The 14,596-nt window shown below is 46.0% G+C and overlaps 1 protein-coding gene across 15 annotated transcripts in view; it reads right to left on the bottom strand.

The window, feature by feature from the left end:
- HTT (huntingtin) overlaps positions 1–14,596 on the bottom strand; it is a 136,763-nt gene that overhangs the window by 97,960 nt on the left and 24,207 nt on the right. For 13 of the 15 annotated variants that reach the window (XR_016393181.1, XR_002642197.3, XR_002642199.3 and 10 more), the window contains 7 exons: positions 13,200–13,259; positions 12,743–12,822; positions 10,938–11,076; positions 6,050–6,191; positions 5,153–5,331; positions 1,324–1,528; positions 92–139 (listed from right to left, as the gene is read on the bottom strand). Coding sequence is in view for 11 of the 15 variants with exons in the window: in XM_089911416.1 (XP_089767542.1) it covers positions 92–139; positions 1,324–1,528; positions 5,153–5,331; positions 6,050–6,191; positions 10,938–11,076; positions 12,743–12,822; positions 13,200–13,259 (853 nt within the window). In the remaining 4 variants the exon portion in view is untranslated. Of the gene's footprint in view, positions 1–91; positions 140–1,323; positions 1,529–5,152; positions 5,332–6,049; positions 6,192–10,937; positions 11,077–12,742; positions 12,823–13,199; positions 13,260–14,596 lie in introns of those variants that run through there. The other 2 variants (XM_089911414.1, XM_089911421.1) reach the window with 2 other exon arrangements.

Below are 14,596 nucleotides of genomic sequence, written 5' to 3'. Positions count from 1 at the left end.
TTGAGAAGAGTTATAGGCATAGCCAATTACATTACAGAAATATGGAAAAAGCAATAAGATTGAAAATAAGAATCATTTCTGAAATAATCACCTTTTTGTTTCCTTGAAAGGACAGGGCTGCATGAAGAACCCCCTCCAGCTGTAAATCACAGAAAATGACAGATGAAAGTAAGGTAACAAGCCGCTAAAATCCAGAAGGAATTAGAAAATCTTTAAGCTTGATTCAACTTTAAAACTAGAAAATATGTGAACACATTTCTACAGGTGGTGCTTAACTACCATACTGCAACATGAAAACTGCATGTTACAATTTTAATTTCAACGTGAAAATTATATTAACACTCAAATATACAGTTCTAAAATGCAAAAGAGCTCAAAGTGCATTTAAAAAGTCAAACTAAAAACATTAGAAATCTCGGATTATTTGGTCAACTAATAATTAAATACAAATTTTCATTAGAAACAATCATTAGAAATTAGTATTTCCAGCAATTATTTGTAAGGCATGCATTCCACAGAGAAAAGGATTGTTCAGTACAAAGGACAGTGGACAGGCAGATCGACGTTTTCTACTCATGGTTCAGGCAAACACTTGTGTTCAAATGAGGCAGCATTCAGACTTCCCGCCAACCTTCCCTGGTCTGCACATGCTGTGGGTAAAGGCCACACCGCACCCACACTGCACTAAACGGACCCCATGCACCACGCCTACTCAGTGCAGTCAGCAAAGGCTGCAGAAAGAAGCCTCTGCCGCTGAGCCAGACCCAGTTCTAGAGGCTGCGACTCAGGGACCCATCTCTTCCAGCTCCCCAGGGGCAGCTCCACATTAGACTGGTAGGTCTGCACAGCATCCGGCGGCGGGATTAGGGCCCAGTGCCCAAGAGCATGGGGAAGAAGAGCAGAGATGGGGCGGAGGAGGTGCCACGAGACGAGGAACAGAAGGGGTTTTCTAGAATCAGGCGCGACAGCAAAAAGGGCCCAGAGGGCAGAAAAGGAGTCCAGAATTCCAGGAAAACTTGAAGAGCCCACCTTTGGCAAAGGGACACAGCGTCTGGAAATCCCTTCCCGAATGCTTCCACTTCACGACAGATGAAATGCCACGCAGAGACAGCCGAGTCAGATGCAGGAGGCGGGTTTCACGTGCTGGCCTCACCCTGCCACCTAGCCTTCCCACCTCAGCCCTGCCCCGTCTACACAATAAGGACGACACCTGCATCGCAAGTCTCCTAAGGAACTGAGCTGTCCGTTGCTCAGCACAGCATCGGAGCAAGGGTCAGGAGAGGGGCCAATAACACTGCAGGGTGGACCTTCCTAACGCCTTACCTATAAGCTCCACGATACTTCCGCTACGACTTCGGCAACCGGGCTCAGCCTTAGCGGCAGTGAGCTGCCCGATGCCGCCCGCCGTGGTCAGCACTCGCAGGAGCTCAGGTGGAGGGGTTCTGAGGAGCTGCTGCAGGAGTTCCAGCGCCCCAGTCACAACATTGTGGTCTTGGTGCTGAGTATAATGCAAGGTCAATTCGTACACCTAGAAACAGAAACACCAGTGTCACTCCCATGGTTTTTAAAATGTGTCCTAGGTTTCAGGTTTTTGTTTTGTCTTACGTTGGGAAAATTTGTGCCTTAATTTCACTCTCTAAAAACTTCTCTATCCCTTCTACCAGTGTGATCATAGCTTCCATGCTGTTTTCTAAAGTCCCAGCATTTTTTTCACTGTTACATTAATTCCTTAAAAGTAAATAGAGCACTTCCACAAAAGCAGAAGCACGCTAGTGAAGAGCTCCAGCTCCCTAAACGGGTGACTAGTAAAGGAGAGTAAAGCCCCAAATACACGGAGCGCACAGCTACTCGAACACACACTTAATAAGCAAGAAGTACTGTCATGAGTGCCACTGAGAAAGAGTTTCCAAAGCTTTTAAAGGCACTAAACTTCATTAGTGCTTTTAATACTTTATCACATTATACGAACATAGTGTATTTATCCTTTTTCCCTTTAATTAGAGGTGCCAGATAATATACAGAGTTCCCAGCCAAACCTGAATTTCAGATAAACAAATAATTTTGTAGTGTAACTGTGTCCCGCGCAATTTCAGGCATACTTACACCACAAGATTACTGATGATTTATCTGAAATTCAAATAACTGGTACCCCCTATTTTTATTTGCCAAGTTGGGCAGCCTTACCTTTAATATCATAAAAGTCATATATATGTTTTTTAAAAAGACAGTATAGCGGTTTATAGAATAAAAAGTAAAAGTCTCAAAGGTGGCTACTCTGACTGGCTTGTTTTTAGTTCCTCTGACGGTTACCTCCGTAACTCTAGGTCACAGATCTGCAAACCACAGTCCACAGGCAAATGTGGCCCTCCATCTGTTTTTGCACATAGTTTTACTGGAGCACGGCTGTGTGTGTACTGTCTGTGGCTGCTTTCCTGCTACGGTGCTGGAGTTGAGTCGTTGGCCCATGAGCCCTGCTCTAGGTAATCAGCTTTACACCGCGATTCCTGAGCCGTCTGCTCTGAGCAAAGAATCTCTTGACTTCTTACTATGTAAATGGGGGAAATGGGCACCCACACTCCCTCACCTCATCTGCCTCCTCCCAAATTCTGTTAGCAACCTGAGTGCTTTTATATTAAGGGTTACATTTATTTACTACGATGTAACTTTTAAAATCGCATGTGCTGTGCCTAGATGTTGAGCATCTGTCATACAGAGCGAAGTCAGTCAGAAAGAAACACATATTGCATATTAACGCATGTATGTGGAGTCTAGAAAAATGGTACAGATGAACCTATCTGCAGGGCAGGAATAGAGACGCAGATGTAGAGCACAGACGTGTGGACACAGTGGGCAGGAAGGGGAGGGTGGGATGAATTGGGAGATGACGACTGACGTAAGTACGCTACCATGTGTAAAACAGGTAGCTAGTGGGAACCTGCGGTATAGCACAGGGAGCTCAGCTCGGTGCTCTGTGATGACCTAGATGGGGGGGATGGGGGAGAGGGGGAGGTCCCAGAGGGAGGGGATATATGTATACGTACAGCTGATTCACTTCGTTGTACAGCAGACACTAACACAACATTGTAAAGCAATTATACTCCAATAAAAAAAAAAATCAGTATGTGTCTCATCACGTGTACATTAACATCCTTCACTGCAAATCCTATTAATGTGACTGGACCCAAAAAGAAAGAAGTATTTCATTATTACTAGTCCTGCGTCACTTGAAAGAGAATGTCCCAAGGACAACCGTTAAATGCATTCTCTCTTATCATAATCTCTTACTTGCTTAAAATTATTCAACATTTTAATTTGTTTCATAATTGGATAACTTACTTTTATAAATCTTCCTGGTTTTCCCCTCCTTTTAACATACACACATGCCTTCCCTTTTTCCCAGCACTTTATCATAACATTGGTCACAGGGAGCTCCTTGGACTCCCTGTTTCTAATCTGAATGGCACACAGTACCAGTCATCTCAGAATTGCTTCTAACACATTCCTGGGTTAGGTGCTTTGTTTCTTGGATTTCAGGACTTCCTCTTTTTTTGTTATCTATTTCTCATTTTGCTGGAATACATCTTCAAATAATTTTTTCAAAAAGCATACATGAAAAAAGTAAGTGCACATGAAAAGCAAACTGAATTCTTACATATCTAAAAGTATCTATATTTTGCCCACACTTGCTTAACAGTTTAGCCAGGCTCAGGATTATTTTAAATTCTATTTAAATATAGCTAGCCAAACTATTATTACATTAGCTGAGTTGAACTTCTTAATCAAAATAATTTAATTCAAAATGGCCAATAGTCAAAAGAAAATAGATTAGATATGTTTTAGAGACAATCTTATCTAGCTTGCTAATGCAACAAGGTACCATGTTGTTTAACCATGTTGAAGAAACATTAACTATTAAGAAAATCTGTAATTAATTAAGCACCACATCCCATACCCCTTCACTCCATCCTCCCAGGATTACTGCTCTCTCAGTTTAACACAGTTTTCAATATCCCTCTAGCCGCATCTTCCCCCAGCACCCCTACTGACCTGTGAGAAAGCCTGGAGGCCTTTACAGGATCCAGCTCACCCTCACCCGCACACTCTCACTCTCTCACTCTGTGGACTTGGCAAAGGCTGTAGCTTCTGTCTATAAAACTCTCTTCTCCCAGCTCCCTGTGTCTGCTCAAATCCTACTCACCCAAAAGCATCAGCTCGTAACAGCCTGCCCAGCATGCCTCCCTGACCTTGGTCATGCACACCCCCTGCCCCCCGCCATGTATTCTACAATACCCTACACCCCCCGCCTTGCTATTTAGTGACTGTTTGCTTGCTTCCCCCACTAGACCAATGGTCTCCAAACTTTTGACTAAGCAGCCTTTTTTTAAAAAAAAAAATCAGAAAAAAGTTCTGAGCATGCAGCTCCAATAATATTTATTTTAAAATATTGTACAGGTACTACCGAACTCAGATATTACATATATTATAAAATATGCACCAAATCTGACAAGTCTCTAGCTCCAGTTATTGGTTTACAGGAAATACAGACAACAAAGAAACATGTTAATTTATACAACGGAGAGTCAATTAATAAAAAATCAGATTGCCGGGAGTTCCACAGGACAATCTGTTTCTTCAAAAAATGAACTCTAAGGGAAAAACAGGGATAGAAGGCAACCATCAGATCAAAGAGAATCACAATTCTTATCAACCAATCTTATTTGGGTACTGATTCCAAAGAGCAGAAGAACAAACTGACAGGGGATACGTGGGTATTTGATGTTAAGAGAGTGTTCTTTTTTTTAGGTATGACAAGGGCATTGTCATTAAAATTTTAAAAAAAGAGTCCTCATCTATAGGGACACATATAAAATAGTTGCAGTAAAATAATACGATGGTTGGGGTTTGCTTCGAGCAGGTCCACGTAAACAGTACCCTCGGTGACCTTGTAAAGGGACGCCTTCATTTTCATCTGACATCACTACCACACACAGGTGGAGTAGCCGGGGTCATGACCTAGGATCTGAACCACGGGGTCTGGCTCCAGAGTGCACGCTCTTAAGCCTCGGCTCTGCCACTTCTCTTCCAAATTAGCTGAGTCTCCGAATGTGGGTCACGTGCGCACAAGCACTAGAGTAAAGCACGGGGCGCCCACCTGGACAAGCTGCTCCGTCGAGGGGGAGACCTCCATCTCTTTCCGCGTCACCCCAAAGCTGCCTTTCAGGCTCGTGTCCTTGACCTGCTGCTGCAGCAAGGGCACCAAATACCTCAATGTGAGCAGCACTCCGAGAATCAGAAGGGCGGAGCGTTCCTCCTCCACGGGAACCAGCAAACCTACAAAGGCAGCAACAAGATTCTGTCACATCGCATTTGCTGCTGGGAGACTCGTGGCTTCCTTTGTTCACAGGAAGAGATCCAAAGCAGAACCGTATCATGAGGCTGGCAGGGAGGGAAACAGATGGCACAAACATCACGGTAGCGGCCAAATTCCAGGAGTGGCTCTAAGGGGCAACATTTAAAGCCTCAGCTCAGCGAGGCCCTGCAGTGAGTGAGTTTCACTGCCTCTGAAAGCCACGCAGCTCTTTCACGTTGACTGTCCGCGTGCTCCCGGCAGCACGTGCCAGCACGGATTTCCACAGTTGCCCCCAGTAGAGGAGAAGCCTTCACCGGGCCTACACCCCTCCAGAGAGGCCCCTCACAGGGACCTGGGCCTCAGCTTCCGGCCGCGGGGACTCCCTGCACTCGGGGTCTCCGCAGAGGTGGTGCGGTGTGCTGCCAGAGGGCCAGGCCCGGGAAGGCTCCCGCCCACCGCCCCGCCAGCTGTCCGAGGGCCCGGCTGCATTCGCACCACTGCACCGAGGGGGAGGAGCCTTCTCGGAACCCTCACCCAGACCCACGGGGGCTCGTTCACATTTACCAGCCGGCCAGGGCTAAAGGGCCCGGTCCAGAAGCCGAGGGGCTGCCTGATTTGAAAGAATTTCACAGGCCTGTCTCAAGTAAACCCTAGTGACCACCCCCCACGGGGAGACTCACTAACAGGCCTGCGCCTTACCTAAGAGCACACTGAGCAGCCAGCTGTAAAAGTACTGCGTCCTCCTGGAGTGCTGGCAGATGCTCACCGCCGAGCCGGCCGCCGTCCGCCGCACGGTAGGAGAGCTGCACTTCAGATTCGCTATGAAAGCCTTCAACAGAACCTGTGGAAGCAAAGTCCAAGTAGACAGAAGACGAAGCTCCTGTGAAACTCATCATGGGCTTCCCTGGTGCAGTGGTTAAGAATCCGCCTGCCAATGCAGGGGACACGGGTTCATGCCCCGATCCGGAACGGGAGAATCCCACATGCCGCGGGGCGGCTGGGCCCGTGAGCCATGGCCGCTGAGCCTGTGCTCCGCAACGGGAGAGGCCACAACAGTGAGAGGCCCGTGTACCGCAAAAAAAAAAAAAAAAAACACACACACAGTAAATAATGAAGTCCAGGAGAAAAGTGCTAGCCAATCACAGCAAGGTCCCAGCCTAAACGACGGCTTGTAAATGTGCTGCTAATGCCACCACGAGACAGTCCCAGGTCTGGAAAACGTGTGCAGCATAACTGAGCTGAGACCACACACTCCTCACAGCTATTTTCCTAAGAAATCAGAGAATAAGACTTGTTACCGTGCCTCCAAGAAAACTCAAAGGAGGGGTGCTATAATTCTAGGGGTGCTATATTGCTAACGATGACCGTTTAAGTCTTCACAAAAATATCCAAAGAATGAAAGGGGGTGACCATCCAGCTGCAGGAGTTTGGTGACTATGTTACTTAAGAACGTCTACTTCCCATCACTCTAAGCTATGCTCTGAGCAATGATTTGGCCCAGCTACTGCTGGGCGTGTACGGAGCCTCGCTGGGCAAGTCAGGGACACCACTGGGGCCCTACCGGGGAGTCTAACCATCGGCAAAGGAGCAGCCAATTAACAGCCTGGCATCTGACTTAAACAAGCTTCTCCCTAACTGCGTGTTGGCATAAACTGGTTCTCAGAGGCTCATCAACGCTCACTGAATTCACAGATTAGACCTCTGGAACCAGAGAGCTGGAGGACCAGACCCCCGGCCACATGACACCCCTAGTGGGTTGTGGCCTCCAGTTTCTCCCCAGAGACAATACCCGGAGAAACCAGTCAACTCGTCTCTGACAAACGTTTTTAGCTTCAAGGAAAGATACATTTTAAAGAACTCCTTTGAGTGAGAGCACGCACACACACACACACACACACACACACACACACACACACACACACACGCACCACGGAGACGGTAAATAAAGAATCATCCTATATTAGTCCAAACTTCTAAGCAGAATGAAAGCTAAATATTACTATGAAGAGTCAGCCCATGGTGAACTTAAAGTTTGGAATAACAGTAAAATGGAACGAGAGCTCGAGGGGGATTCCTTGGGTCTAAGTCCCACAATCCCGAGAATGCCCTGTAGCAGGCTGCTGGCCAGAGGTTACCTAGACCATCCTTAAAAGCTCTTCTCATAAGCGGAGGAAGTGCGCTAGACTACAGGGCAGATAGCTCCACTTCTCTAAACGTAGGCAGGACATATATTTAAGAGTACTTCATTCCACTTCAGGGTCAGAGTACTTAGGGAGTGGAAATGGAAATTAAACCAAACTGTGACTCCAGAACGCACTCAGCAGACGGCTAAACTTAAAATGACCAAAATTCCAATTCTGCGAGGCCAGGGAGCTGCTGGAATTCGTACACACCGCTCATGAGGTGTAAGCTCGTGCAGCCACTGAGAAAAGCTGCTTGGAGGCATCTACCGAAGGTGGCATATACACACCCCACAATCTCCGTTTCTAGCTATCACAACCTGTGCTCCAAGAGGCACGTACAAGGACAGGCACAGCAGCAACGCATGCGACAGCCAATACTACAAACGACCCAAGGTCCAGCTGCAGTAAAATGATGAGCTGGAGCACATTTATCCAAGGGAACGCTACACAGCTCCGAAAAACCGCAGGATCTAGTGACACACGCGGTGACATGAGAGAATCTCATGAGCTTAGTGCTGAGCAAAAGAAACCAGATGAAAAGAATACCTACTGTATGGTCCTACATATTTACAATTTAAAAACAGACCCTCTGGCATTAGAAGCCAGGTCAGTGATCAGCCCTGTGGAGGAAGGAGGGAGTAGTGACAGGGAGAGGGGGCAGAGGCTCCCGGGTGCTGGTAATACTCCATATGTCCAGACCTAGGCAGTGGCCGTGAGGGCAGATTCGCTTTGTGGCCACTCATCAAGGAGTACATGTATGATTTACATGCTTCTTGTATGTACATTATACACCAGTCAAATAAAAGGCTCGGGAGTCTCAATATTTAACAGGCAACCCTGAGAATAACACCGCAGGGCTCCTGTTAGGAAACTTCTGATCAAACATGCTGTACTGGACACGTGAACCTCTACTTCCCAGACACCCCACCAGAATCACATGTACAAGGTTTAAAAAGCTTAAACTTACAAGGACAAAAAGAACAGAACAGGGACAAGGGCAGACTAGAGGCATTAGCAAATTTCTGGAAGCTAGAAAGTAAACAAGTGGTAATGGACTGATTTGCAGCTCTCAGGCAGAAGTTCCCACGCAAGCCTTTCTGCGAGCTGGGGAGAACGACTGAAAGCCACCAACCAAAGGCAAGCTCACTCAAGCCACAGAAATCCAAGAAAAGCTCAGGCTTAGGAGTACCAGAGACATCTGAAAGTGGCGTGGATGTGGGGACGAAACAGCTGCTCATCTAACAGCTCCTTGGGGAAACTGCCAAGCCCCTCTCCCACCCAGGCAGCCCAGGATATGGTCTTCACTTCCCCGTCTCCCGCAGAGACAGGGAATCCCCAGAGATGCTGCCACAGCTGAGGACAGGCACGAGGCACAGACAGAAAACAGAAATTAAGAAGAAGTCTGCATTCTCACCAGTGAGACTGTTAGCACCCTTCCATCCAAGGGTCCCAGGACAAATGCAGCTGGGCTGATGCCTCCAAGCAGGAGAATGAGGGATTTTTCTTTAGAGATATTGACTGGCCCAAAAGGAAAAGACTTACTGACACTGACATTTAAAGACCTACAGTGGAAAAGCAGGTTCACTACCCATTACCTGAGGAAGTCACCAGGGGACAAAGCTTGCCACACACTTGCTTCCAATAAGCTTTTTAGGGGCTCACTCAAATCTATGTGGACAACTGCTGACATAAAAGAGAAAGACAGGAAATAGAACAGAGGAAGTGAGAAGAAACACACAGCGTGGAGGTCAAAGGAAGTTGTCAAGAAACTATAATCAGTATCCTCAGAAAGATAAGACAGTGTATTCATGAAACAAGAAGAGGGTGCCAGAAAACATGACCATTCTGAACATGAGAAAGCTCTTAGAAATTAATACCACAGCAGGAACAAATTCCAGAGAAGAGTCTGAGGTGGACATCTCCTAGAAAAGTACAGAAAACAGACATGGAAAATAGAAACAAAAGAGTACAAATGCGCATCAGTCCAGGACCAACAGCTAACTAACAAATTTCAGAAAGACAGCACAGAGAAAATAAAGGGGAAATTGTCAGAGAAGTGTAAGGACAACTCCCAGAACTGAAGGCTAGAACGTTCCAAATTAAAAGGTCTATCAAGCACCCAGCACTCCCCCCTACACAAAACAGCAAAAACCTTCTAGAGAAGGACACATTCAGAGGCTAAGAGATCAGGTCATTCGACTTCTCGGATGCCCCGCTGGAGACTATGAGACAAAGGGGCAAAGCCTGTACATTCCTAAGGGAAGACGATTTCCACCCCAGAACTCTACGCCCAGCCAAGCGTGAGGGAGAAATCAAGGCATTTTCACTAATGCAGAATCTCAAACGATTTACTTGCCAGTCAGCCTTTCTCAGGAAGCCCCCTCTCCAGGAGTAAGCCTACAGAGACAAAGACATGGCAGCCAGGAATCAGGCATCGGACAGGGGAGCCAAGACATGACCATGCGACAGACCTAAGGGGCGCCCTGACCAGGCTGGAGCAGCAGCTGCAGAGTCCAGGACGACCCCAGTGGAGGAAACGGGTCCAGGAAACTACCCATCATGTGCACAACTGAACTGAGGCACACAGCGCTGGTGGGAGGTGTGAGAAGACGGAAATTGCCAAAGAATAATAAGCAAATGAAAAAGAGGCAATTACTGACTCCGGAAATACCAAAGAGTTATACACAGAAACATAACCACGGCACAGAACATAACTAGCTGTGACTATTTACTTAGGCATAATAATGTACACACTGAATACTGATATAACTATAGTAAAAAGAGGGAAGAAGGGTTAGAGTTGAATTCATCTTTTCCATTGTAAAAAATAAAAAAATCCAAAACCAGCAGTATAAGCAAGTTATTTAGAAATGTGGAGGGAAATACCAAGAAAAACACTAACACAGGACTGACCCACTAAAAGGATGAAGTCAAGAATCTGTAATCCTCAGACCATGTGACAGGGTCATGATTTCTGGACATTATAGACAAAACACTAAAGAGGGTTTGAAGGTTGCTGGTTGGGGCAAAAACAAACAGGAAGTGGTTCCCAACGGCCGCAGGGCACTCGTACGCACAAGGCATCATCGGTGAGCTTTCTCCTGCCTGCAGTCCAGGGACAGTGGCCTTTCTTCAGCCAGGCTAAGCAGTCAATCTTATACCCCAAAACCAGTCTGCTCTGGCAAAATGCCTTTTGATTTTGCATCTATAAACCATCTCCCTATTCCTCTTTTCACCCCACAGTAAGAAAGCAGAAGTGGAAAGAAACTCTCAGTGTGCCTCCAAAGAGCTCAAAAGGTTTTAATCTAAATTATGAAGCACAGCCTAACTCGAGAAGTACTCTCAAATGCCTGCCTGTGCAAAAGCCCAACTCCCACGCTTGTGACTCGAGGCAGCAATCATACCTTAATTTCATTGTCGTTTGCAAAATTGCCAAAAGAAGCCATAATCTTAGGGACAGCTGCAGCCAAGGTCTCCTGGACAGACTCCTCGGGTCTCTTGCTTGTGCGAGTCAGGCAAGGCAAAAGGTTTACCAAGTAAGGCCTGCACATGTGAGAGGGACACTAATTACTCTTCCAGGGCCTACCTTAATGAGAAACATAAGCGATTAGTTCAGCGTCTGTTAGGGAAAAACCAGTTTTTACGTGCAAAAGAGTCCTTCCTGGAAGGTAAAGAAATCTCTGCTAGAAGACTAAAGGCAGATGAAGCCCAAATGCTGGGAGGCTCTCATCCTTCGTTTCTCCTCTAGTCACACACACGACTCTCAAAAGCTTGTTTTAAAAATTCTTTGCAGTAAATTATAATAGTTATTAAAATAACCAGATTTTAAATGAGAAAATAACAGATAATATAAGAAAACACCATTTAAAAAATAAATTAAGAAATAAGAATAAAGCTTTCTTGAAAAGGGAGCATTACAAAATTTTTTCTAAGCATTGACCTGAATAAGCCCTTAGAGAGAAGCCTGGCCCTCTACAGAGAAGTAGCAAACCACGCAGGACTGGAGAGCAGCAGTCACAGGACAGATAAGCCGAAGCCACAGGACAAGCACTTGGTGGCGACGGCGGCGTCCTCTAGTGGCAGAGACGGGCAGCAAGCAGGTGTACCCCTGGGACTGTACAGGGAGGGAGACGGGCCCTTCTAAGGAGATGACCCAAGGGAAAACAAACCAGAGATCAGAAGGAAGACATGCCCAACTTTTCAAAGAACTCAGGCCAATGAATCAAAGGAGTGTCTGAGGTGACGGGGGCCACTGGGGGCCAGATCTCCCCGGGCCTTGGTAAGGAGTCTGGATTTATCTGAACAGCTCTGGGAAATGAGTAAAGAGTTTAAGTAAAGGAATGACATGACCCAATCATAGTTTTTTAAGGTCACTTTGGCTTCTATGTGGAGAACTGGGGATGTGTTGCTTCAGAAATACAACAAAGTTTTCAAAACAAGGATAGTAAAAGAAAAAGGTTATATAAAAAGAAATTTCCTTAGTGACTGTATGTGTGCAATCGTGTAAGACTCTTATTACAGTCAGGCTCAGTGGAATAGATCACTGTTTCATATTAAAAGAGAGGGTTTCTGCCACTCCACCAGTTCCTCGGGGACAGAGCCAAGGGCTCCATGGATGTCAGCACGTCTTGCCAGTGAAGGAGAGAAGGAAGGAGTTGAAAACTGTGGCCCTTCTTTTGTTTTCCAATCCATTAAGATACAACTGTTTCAATCAGTCGAAACTTTATTCACAGTTTAACACTCATATTTTAACCCACGTAATAGACAAAGGCATCGTTTTCTATAATCCCTAGAGTAAGCAACAATGAGGTAGTACTCAACCTTCAACCACCTGGCAAGTATCTTTTCGGCAAGTACCACGTGCAGACGCCGTTATCAGTGTTGGGCTGCAGCAGGGACCAGACAGGGATGCCCCCACTGTCCTGAGATGTACATCTCCTACAGCTCTCGGGGGAGGGTGGGATAGAAAACGAACAAGCACGCTGATGAAGTGTGCGACAGTATTCCTGAGAGCCGTAAGTTTTACGCAGGAAAAGGATCAGGACAACCTGTACTGCAGCTGGAGAGGCAGAGGTGGGCAGCTTCAGACAGAGTGGACAGGGAAGACCTTTAGAGAAATGACATTTGAGCCAAGATGGCAAGAATCCACCGCAGCTGGCCCCCCACCCAAAATAATAATAATAGTAATAACCCAGAGTGTCCACTTTACCTGCATTTCTGAGGCCGAACGAGGTGAGCCAGCTCGGCAAACCTCCACAGGGCAGCGCGCAGGCTCCGAGGAGCGCCGTTCTGAGGGATTTAAGAAGCAGCATGTTACATTTAAGAGTCGCAGACACGAGTCACCAAGAGGACTTCAAATAAACAAAAGCATTTTTTCATTGCTAATTTCTATTTTTAGAGAAAAGGCCATTTAAATGTGTAACTACTTTTGAAATGTTAAGGTCTAATGGGATGCAATTATAAAGATATTTTTTAAAACTACCATTTTAGTTCCCATCCCATCTAATAAATAATGAGGAGCAACCTTTTGAAGAAAAGTAAAACAATAAAGTCTACTTTACCAAACAGCATTTATTTCCTTATCAAATAAAAGATAAAATTTCACATACACTGCTCAACACAGTGAATCAGTAGCACTTTTTCAATGATGGAAAACAAAAGCCTACCTTTTTAATTTCCTTATAGAGTTCCAACTGTAACCTCGGAAGATTAGAATCCATCAAAGCCTACAACAAAATACAAGAGATTTGTTCACGGAAGACACATTCTACTAGCAATTCTAAAGAAAGCTAAAAGGCAGCTAAAATTTCGATTTTGGGGCAAAGTAGAATATAATAGCAACTAAACTAAGAACCTATTCTTTAAGAAAGAAGCATATGTATGCAGGAAGTTACCAAACAGACTAGATACAGGTCATTCACTTTAATTTTTAAAATGGAAGGAAAAAATTTAACTTTAATTACAATCAAATACTACACAGTATCAAAATTAAATGGTAGCTAGTTCAAACTCATTCTAAAGTTCTTACATTCAATTAAAGCACATTCTGTTGGATGATCCAACATTAGCAATGCCCTGGAGTCTGCAGGGCCAGCAGGGCGGTGGGTGGACATCCCAGATCAGAGCCCCTAGCCCTGGCGTGGGAATACTCCTCTCCACGCAGAAGCCCAAGTCCTTTCCAAAGGTCTGGTCCACCAGTGATGCACGGGTGCTCCCCAGGGAGCAGCAACGCTCCGAACCTGCTGGAACCATAGGCTCCTCAGAGCCATTTCTTGACCCTTCTGCTCACTTATGGGCCAAACCAAAAAATGGCCACACAGCCAATTTCAACCCAGTAAGAATGGTTGATGGCAACCACCGCCAGTGACACAAAGTCCACGTTGGAGGCGGCTTCTCAAGACAGAAAGGAGAGACTTCTGTGCCCTGCTCTCAGCCATGGGAACCCTCTCTTCCAAAACAGTATTGCCAATGTCTCGTCCACAAGAAGAGCAGAAAGACGTAACCAAGCCTCCATAGAAAATCCCTCCTCCTTTCCTAAGATGTACAGCATGTGATGTCTATAAACCAAGCTGGTCTTAGTAAAACTCACGGAGGTTCAGCAAGCTTGAGAATCAAACCAGGGTCACTTTCTGGGAGGTTCCAAATAATGCCTCAGAAATTTTAAAATCCTAATTCTGCTGTTTCAGTGCGTACTGAAATTCCTTAAATGAGCACACCAAAATGGACAAACATATATTAAAGCACTACTTCGCCAATAAAGCCAGAAGGCATATCAAAGTTTTGTTTTACTTTATAAATGTTTTATAAACTGATATCAAACCTATTTTATTACAGGAGGAACGTAAACCCCAAGCCCCTGGAACAGCACTGAACGGGCCCTCACAGTCATGGGTGATGGGAAGGTGCCATCTGACCCCTCCCGGCTCCTGACCCCACCTTCACACTGAGGCGAACACACACAGCAGCCACGTCCAGCCCATCACGGCCCCCTGTGCCTCACAGGCCGCCCTGGTTCAAGGCCCCCATCGCTCCTCCCCGGGTTACTCAGCCTCTCGCAGGGATT

Source organism: Delphinapterus leucas, chromosome 5, assembly GCF_059928025.1.
Source record: "Delphinapterus leucas isolate spDelLeu-1000000601 "Yukka" chromosome 5, BTC_Dleu_Yukka2, whole genome shotgun sequence".
Lineage (NCBI taxonomy): Eukaryota > Metazoa > Chordata > Mammalia > Artiodactyla > Monodontidae > Delphinapterus > Delphinapterus leucas.
The sequence above is the reverse complement of the archived record's forward strand: the minus strand, read 5'-3'. Positions and strand labels throughout refer to the sequence as shown.